The sequence below is a fragment of the Cariama cristata genome, unplaced genomic scaffold (assembly GCF_000690535.1).
Source record: "Cariama cristata isolate BGI_N322 unplaced genomic scaffold, ASM69053v1 scaffold1221, whole genome shotgun sequence".
Classification (NCBI taxonomy): Eukaryota; Metazoa; Chordata; class Aves; order Cariamiformes; family Cariamidae; genus Cariama; species Cariama cristata.
In genome coordinates, this window is record NW_009599612.1 from 1 (window position 1) to 8,569 (window position 8,569).

The window sequence follows — 8,569 nt, forward strand, 5'->3', positions numbered from 1 at the left end:
CCCAGAAAACTGGTTTGTGCTGGTTTTTTGCACCCTAGTGGTGATGTATCGAAGTATGTCTGCATATACTGTATAGACTGTCTTAAATATTTATTGATTTTTTTTTTTAAATTTCTTTTTAGCTAAAGGAGGAAGCAAAAAGGTGATGCAAGAGGCAGCAACGGTAGGTTTCTAGCATAAATACTAAGCTTTTCTGATGATGTTGCATGCCACTGTAGGAAACAAAGGGGTTCTTGAATCTGTAGGAGCTTGCAATAGCAGAGGTTGCATAAATACTTTCACAAATGCTGCTTTAAGACTGAACAGTAAGAGATCCTTGTTGCATCCAATATAGGATTTGTGTGCCTATGCTACTCCTTGTCCGTCTTTCCTTACCTGCTTGATTTAACTCCCAGATCCCTAAAAGCACCTGCACTTTTCAGTAAATTAAAGCATTTCTAAATTGGTTAAGCAGCAGGGTGTAGGTGAAGCATGCTTGCAGCTGCCAAATAAGATATATTAGTCCTGAATGGCGTGGAGATCTCACATGTTGTTGTCACCTCCAGAATAACATGAAAGGTCCCAGTCTGAGCACAACAGAAAACATGGATGTATTTTTGTTGTAAAATAATTAGAGATTTGCTCTACAAATTTGGCTTATCAGAACTATATGCTACCGATAATCTTAATAGTATTGTGACTGTTTTTAATTTTAGGCAGACTTGGAAATAACAGAAATAGACAAGTTAACAGCAGAAGTTATCCGTACTCCTTTAAAAATCATCAATAAAGGTCAGTTTGTTTTAAGCATTGTGATGAGTTCAGTGACATGAAAGCATGTCATGGTTTACATACTGTGAATAATAATTCATTTCTTACTTACATCCCTCCATATATTTAAAAACAGGAAAATACTACTACTTTTGTGTCTACTATCTGCAGTAGCTCTACTTAATTTTATTAAAACATTCAAAATAGTGCTCGGTCAACCATTTGGATTACATTGGAATTTGATTTCAGAAGCAAATTGTTGCCAAAAATGCTTTGTAGTTGTTTACTCTTTACCTCTACTGCAAATTAACAAATTAATAATTTAAAGTTTTTTATTTTCATCTTCAATAACACTTTCTCTTTCTAGTGGAAAAATCTAAACAGGATATTGAGGCTATTGAAGAAGAAGCAGAGCCTCCTCTGCTTCCTCTAGCAAAGAAGGCAAAACGTGATAGCCAATGTCTTCCAGAGCTAGAAGCTGAAAACATTAATCCAAGAACTGGAAAGGTAAATAGGTATTCCTTGCGATGACTTTATTCCCAAGTTATAAATTACTTGCTGAGATGATGCCTATGATAATATAGCTGTCCAGGATACTTTCAGGGGTATTTCAAAATGGCTATTGCTTCCTTGAAAATTCTAGCAGTAGGGGAAGGTCACAGAAGCTTGTATGGTGTTTGTTTCTGGGCTCTTGTGGCACAAAAAGGAGCCTATTGAGCCAAGCTTTTTGTGTGGAAGCATCTGTTTGTTGTGGACTCAGCTGTCCCACTAGAGTGAAGTAACTGATTTGGTGAGTAATGTGTGTTTCAGGTGAAGGCATCCACTAAAAAAGTGCCAGTATCCAGGAGCAGAAGAGCTCCTTCAGCAAGAGGGAAGCGTATGAGCAAAAGGTAATAGGGGATATCTTTTTCACTGGATTTCAGAAATAGAGAATAACTGTATAGTGCTAATGTAATTCTTAAATGGAATGGAGTATGGTTCAGTAGGCTGGTTAACGTAGCTGTGCTATGCCATAGGAAAAAATTGATGATCTGACAGTGAATGAAAGATGGGCAACTTCCTCTCCTGTGATAACCAGCTTATCCCTAGCTTTTGGCTTTACCTTTGATTAGTAAGAACCTCTGGTTTTCTGTGGTGAAAACCTCATTCAAGTCTTTGATAAGACAGTGCTTGTCACTTGTTGAAAGTATTCTTATGAGCACATGTTTGTTTATTTCCCTTTAACAGATCAAGCAAAAACAGCTTTATCACTCCAGCTACTGGTAGAACTGTTGATCTCTGTGCTTGGGGAGGTACCTCCATGGTCACACCCAAATTTGATTCCAGGTTTGTATTCTGTTATGTTTCGCTGTTAATCTCTTATATAGGGGAGTGCCTTGCCGTTTGCTTTATATATGTCATCTATTTGCAACATAATCCTTAGTGGCTCTTTGAACTTGAAATGAAAGACTTTTAGTAAAAATGCTTTGAGCAATTGCAGTGAAATTACTTACCTATAACTTTTTGTTTCAGAATTTTCAAGACACCGGGTTTGCGCACACCTGCAGTAAACGAACGTGTTTACACCATCTCTGCCAATGGCAGCCCCCTTGCTGAGAGTAATGATATCTTCATTACAGTCCCTGTTGGAGGAGGGGAGGTAAATCAGAACTTTAATTTGTAAAATCTATGCTAAAGAGATAGCTTGTGACTTCTTGGGCGCCTTACCAATTTCAGCTCATCCAGTCTTGTCTATTTAGTTGTGCCACTGCAGTTTATGAGAGGATTGATGTAGCTTAAAAAGGACCTTAAAATACTTTTAGTCAGAAGTCGGAGACGTTCAAGCTGGTCAAAACAGAATGTAGAATGACGTTTTACTGTGCATTTAGGTAACATTTAAAGTAGCTTCTGCTGACAGTAGTGTGTTAATGCATCCCAAGGAAGGTACGAGATGAGCTTCTGCTCAAGCTGAATGTAGTTCTCTACCTGTATGTGGTCTCCTAGTATGCTTGGATTTTGTTTACTTCTATTTTTTAATTTTTTTTTGCTGCTTCTGGCTATTACAGCTGACTAATCAGAAAACCTAAGATTTGTTGGGGTTTTTTTTCACAGAGCATTCGTTTAACAGCAAGTGATTTGACCAAAAAGAATCTTCTTCATCTGAATCCAGAGGCCCAAGGAATTATGAAGAAGCTATCAGTAAGTTTGTTGATCATGACCTGAAGTTGCAAGGTGCTGTTGTCATTCTGTCATTTGTCACTGGACTGTTGAGCTGTAACAGAAACTCCTTATTTTCCCCCACCTTGTCTTGTAGTTTGGCTCATGTCAGTGGTCAAGAAGCAGCATGAACTGAGAAGGGAAGGAGAGGGAATAGCTTTACATCACATCTAGCTTAATACAAACTGTGCATAAGCCATGCACTACTTGAAAAAGAACTCTTGTCAGTGTTTTGAAAAACTGAATCAAAACTGAAAGTATCTTCTACTTCAGGCAGAAGTTGTAAGTGGTTATGGGATATAATAGTGTTTCTTAGAGTACTGATTAATTTCACTTTCTTTCTAGGTTCGTCTTGCACAAGCTTGCAGCGGTACAAAAACCCATAGATGAAACTCAGTGAACGTTGACATCCCTCTGTAAATACAGAATGTTACATTTAGGACTGCTGACTTTATTTCTTGTTCTAATTTGTGTCTTCCTTCCATTAATTTACAGAATGGAAGTTAAGAACTAATTTTTCTATCTATAGTATGTAATGGAATTAGAATAGACTGCATTTTTTTATTTAGGGGAAAAAAAGATACTTCTATTTTCTCTAAGGTTGAGACCAAGATACAGTTATCTTGGGCTTGCAGACCAGCAAGCTGGGCAGAAAGGCTATTCTGGTATCTTGCAGAAGATGTAAGCCATGGGCACAAGTGACTGGAGTTCGTATCTGTCTGGGCAAAGAAAGCAACAGATCAGATTTGTTGCACTTCCTTCCAGGCATGTCCCTTCTCTGCAAATGTGCTTAAAAGGTTATGACTATCTCAGTATAGTACCCAAGATACCTAAAGGCAAGTTCCTGGTGCCTGGGACTAAGTGGAAAGCTTCTTGTAGTTCATGATGCTGCCATGGATAGCAATCCTTTTGTTTTTATAGCAGCCATTGTATTTGTAACTGGCTTTGAGGTTTTCATAGCACACTTATGCATTTTATTGTTTTTAAAGAAATAAAAGGTCACAGATACTTTAACAGAATCAATCAGCTAGACCACTGCTTAACTACATTCCTGAGAGTTACCTTAGAGCTACTGGAGTATCTCTAATGTAAGAGAACTTTGCTTTTCCTACACTCCCTTCAAAATCTTTAGGAGAAGCAGTACTCCTGGAACTGAATATAGACAAGGATGAAGAAAGCTTTGACTAATCAAAACTTTGTTTTGCCCTTTCTTCTCATCTAAATTGCATTGATTTAGTGCACGTCTTTGACAAAGAACCATATCCAATAAATGCTGTTTGATGAGAACAAAGTAACTTCCTCAGTCATTAATTTTTTTTCCCCATTGCTTATAGAAAATACAGAGGAATCTTGCTCCACTTCAAATTCATGAAAATGTAACTTTAAATGTAGCCTCTTGGGAAAGGGTTACTGTATGTATATTTAAGAATGTAAGCAGGAGCACTCATCTGCCTTAACTCTCCCTTGCAAAATTAAGCAGGGAAGAAGTCTTGTATTTGCTTTCCTACAACCACCATCTTATTTTTTCAACAGCCTGGAAAAGCAGAACTCTCTATGAAGCGCTAGGTCTCCATTGGAAAATTGCATGAAGCCTTTAAGGTGTAAAAGACTCCTCTCACTCAAAACCCAGGGTTTCATTTTTATTGTAAATCTTTGTAGCTGGTACAGGATGGGAGAGGACACTTCTCTTGGCTGTTGAACTAAGATGTGAAGTCTCTTAAAACTGTGGTTAGCTTCGATTCCTGAAGCATTATTCTGTATGGATCGTACAAAGTCAAATATGTAAAATGACATCTGCAAGAGACAACCTGATAATCCTTTCTCTGTTTCAGCAGGGAAGCTCACATGAGAACATTTTAATTGGCATGTTAAGAGAGTATTCAGAGTAAAGAACTTTGCTTCTCTAACTTTGTCTAAGATTATTTTTTTTTCTAAAAATAAGCCAGTTTCTTTGTTAGCTGGTGCACTGTCCTTTCCAAAGATACCTTTTTGTCCTTGATTTATGCCTCTTTGAAGGGCTGTGAACAAGGGTGTTGAGACTTTGGGAATTTTTCTAGAGTTGGAAAAGTTCTGGTTTCGGCAACAACCAAGTCTGCAGCATGATTAATAAGGAAGACTGGGAAAAGCTGCTATCAGAGGTAACTTATGCTTTGGTGTAAATCTTGAATGCAGCATGTGGTATGGGAGAAAGTTTGTAGAAGAGCATTCGTACATGAGTTTCCTTTAAAAAGCAAGCACATTACTGTAATGCAAGCCTCAAGAATCTATCATACATTTGGAAATGACCATTTAAGAGGTTTTGGCAGCTTCTAAGTCCTAACTGCAGGTGGCAATATTGTAAACTACTAAGCTACAAGTACACTTGCCTTGCTGTTGTTGAATTGTGTTAATATATTAAAAAAAAATTAGTTAAGCTGTAAATAAAACTGTAACACACTTGCTTGTATACGGATGTGAAAGTCTAGATTCTGCTTTAAACATGTCTTTATCAGGAAAATAATTAACTAGAATACTTAGCTAGCCTAGAGAATTCTTCTGTTAGTACTGTCTGCTTTTAAAAGCCCTAGATACAATCTTTAAGGCTCCGTGTTGACATGCTTGTTATGCTATCAGCCATTTCGGTCTATTTAACGCTGAGGTATGGTATTGTTACTTAGTAAATCCAGGAATTAATGGTTTTGCTAGTACTAGACAGTAGTACTATTCCTCTAGATTAATGAGTCTTGGGTGGTAAGGAGATACAGATATGACTTGACTGCTTCCACAGACTTTTCCAAAGCAGATGTGAAAGCCTTGTGTCCCTGCAAGCCTGCCTACCCAGCTCTCCAACAGCAGAGGCATACCTTTGTTTCTCACTCTAGATTTACATGCTATATATTCCTGACTCTTCTGGAGGATGAAAGGCCATATTTATGCTATTATTGAGGTTAACACATTATATATGGCTACAGCAAAAAATTGCTTGCAAAATAACACTTAGCACCTGAAAGACTGGAAGAAGCAGAATCTGTAGGACTTGGGAGGGGGGTTTATGACTGCATTTCAGTTTATACCTGTTTGGGTTTGTGTGCTGAACTTGCTCTGTGGTGAGTGGAGGCAGCATAGCTCAAGGTTCCTCTTTGCAGAGGTGGTACTGCTGAAGCATGGCATTCCCAGCACAATGCAACCAAACAATGCTGTTAATATTCAAGCTTCCTTTTCCAATTGTCAGAGTGAGTTAATTGTATCTGACATCAATTAAAGCTATCTGGCAGCTAATAGCTAAACAGATTCATCGCCTAAATGCATTTTGCATGCTGCCTGCACCATGTGCTGCTCTAGAACATGGGTAAGCTGTATTTCATTTTTCTGCAGTTTTATTGCTCATGTAAATTGTTGGGATCACTTCTGTCCCTTTTGCACACCACATGGCAGTTGCACTCTGTTTAGCAAAGCTAGAACCTCCCTTTTCAGTTTGGGGATTACAGGGGCAACACAGGCTGACTGTTCTGTGGATTTGGGAGAGGTTTTGTTTGCATATTATTTGTATGCTAGCCCGGCTGCAGTCTGAACTGCTCTTTAAACTGAGTGATGGGAAATAAAAAGCAACACAGGAAAGTAACTATTCTGTCACGTTCGAAGAGGCTGCATCCGTCACTGGCCAGAGCAGTTCAGTCTACAGAAAGAATGACGTTAGTCAGCTTGTGTCATCTGAGCTGCTGCTTAGGTCCGAGATGCTGTGGGCATGGCTTCAGGGACTGTCCTCTGAACACAGCCAGACTTGAGGAGAAAGGCTAGAGGACATCGAAGTGCCTTCTTGAAATACTTTTGCATATGTTCTTCCCAAGAACTGAAAGACGTGACCTCCAAGGGCCTGTGTTTTGTGTTAATAAGTGAGGCTCTGCAGAAGGAATTAAGGCTCCTGTGTTTTGCAGCTGGTTCCATGAGAAAGTGGTTTTCCTGGTTGTAATTGCAGTTATGATGAATACTGCCCAGGGCTGAAAGCTGTGGTTTTCTTGTAGCAAGGGTGATTTTGGGGACTAACAGCCATGATTTGCTAAAAGATTGCTGAGCACTGACTTTTAAAGATCAAAATTCCTGACCTAAACCAGAGTTCTTCCAAAATAAGTTTCCCTTGGGACAGAGCAAGCTGCAGAAGGAGAGCTGGTAGTACTTTCAGCAGCACAGACCCAGCAGGGAGCAAGCAAGTAGCAGGGTATCTCTGTATCTCACTAGGGCTTTTATAGTGCTAGGTAATTACAGTCTTGCAGGGGGAAAAAGCATTTCTGCCTTCCCCTGGCTGGCACAAAGCTCAACCAGCCAACCCTCCAGACCAGAGGTCCTGCTCGCACCAAGCGGGTACAGCAGTACACTGTGTGCTGGGAGGATGCTTGGGAGTCTCAGTGCTTGTGCTACAGATTTGCTCTGGGTGTGACAACTCCAAAGTTCAGCCCAAATTCATAATGGAAATGCGAAACTATTAATCTAGAGAAATAATGAGCAGAATAGGTACCCAGTGAGGTACCTTCCCGAGGATGTACTGACATTGAACTCCCACAAAGGGACTGTGTTAGATAATGATCCTAATAGGTGGCTCTTCCAGGCAATTTGATAGATGTGCACCATCAAGCATTGTCAGAAATAGCTCCGTGTACAAAGCAAGCGTTTATCATCATGGACACCTTGCAGGTGGTCACTGATTCGGTGACATTGTAAGAAATAAATAGATAACAATTCTCTGCTTGCTGATAGAAGGGATGATAGTTTACAACAAATTAGAGCTGTCTCTAGGCAATTTTTTCATGCAGGAGTTTTTGATTTGAAGGTGCAGGACAGCACGTGCTACTCTTCCAGCTGACCTGTATAATTCCACCAGAAATTGATGTTTCCTGGGTCAGCTGAAGGCATAAGAAGGGGAAAAATTCCTTAGCATCACTGAAAGAGGCATAGAGGAGTCCGTAAGTCATCCCTCTTCTCTAAATAAGTGATTGGGAGAACTGCAAATTCAAAGGTGAAAAGCATATTGAAGCCCCTGCCATTTTGCTGAGTTTAGTTGAACAGACTGCATCTCCAGATTTTATGTTCAATTGCAGTGTCTGCAGCTAGCAGTAAAGATATTCTGCACACCAAAAATTTATCCATTTGTGGGATTTGTGAGTCATTTTGAAAACACAGATAAGCCTCAGGGGTCAGGGAAATAACAGGAAAAAGGTGTTTTCAAAAAAGACGTTATTTGCTTAATCAACAGGACAAATTGTCCTAGTCAGAGTATGCACAAACTGACTTTTCAATATGAGTTCCCGCATATTGGTGAAATCAGAGAGGGCAGTCAGGGGACCAGTGAGAAGTTCAAGCTCCTAGTGCCAAGTCTGTGATGCATGATACTATTCCCTTTGACAAGGACTCAGCTTTCCATCGCCTTTCTTGGTGGGGATGGGTGCTCTCCCCACTCCCATCCCAGCATGCGTTTCCATGCTACCTGATTGCAGCTGGGACATTACACTGGCTCTGCTCTACTTTGAAATCTTCCTTCCAGCAGCTCACAGCTGAGCAATGTGCAGTTTGTAATGAGGCAAAAAGATAACTGCTATCAGGGAGATGAGTCCGTGGATCCCAAGTCTGCTGCCAGCTGCATTCCAGCCTG

The 8,569-nt window shown here is 39.9% G+C and overlaps 1 protein-coding gene across 1 annotated transcript; it reads left to right on the forward strand.

Moving 5' to 3' along the window:
- Positions 1-106: 106 nt before the first annotated feature.
- LOC104168946 (borealin-like) lies at positions 107-3,373 on the forward strand (the record flags this gene model as incomplete). The annotated part of the gene is made up of 8 exons (XM_009709726.1): positions 107-163; positions 696-771; positions 1,118-1,257; positions 1,561-1,640; positions 1,978-2,076; positions 2,263-2,389; positions 2,842-2,928; positions 3,292-3,373. Coding segments are annotated over 8 exons (711 nt in total), but the record flags the coding sequence as incomplete, so codon positions are not given.
- Positions 3,374-8,569: the final 5,196 nt, after the last annotated feature.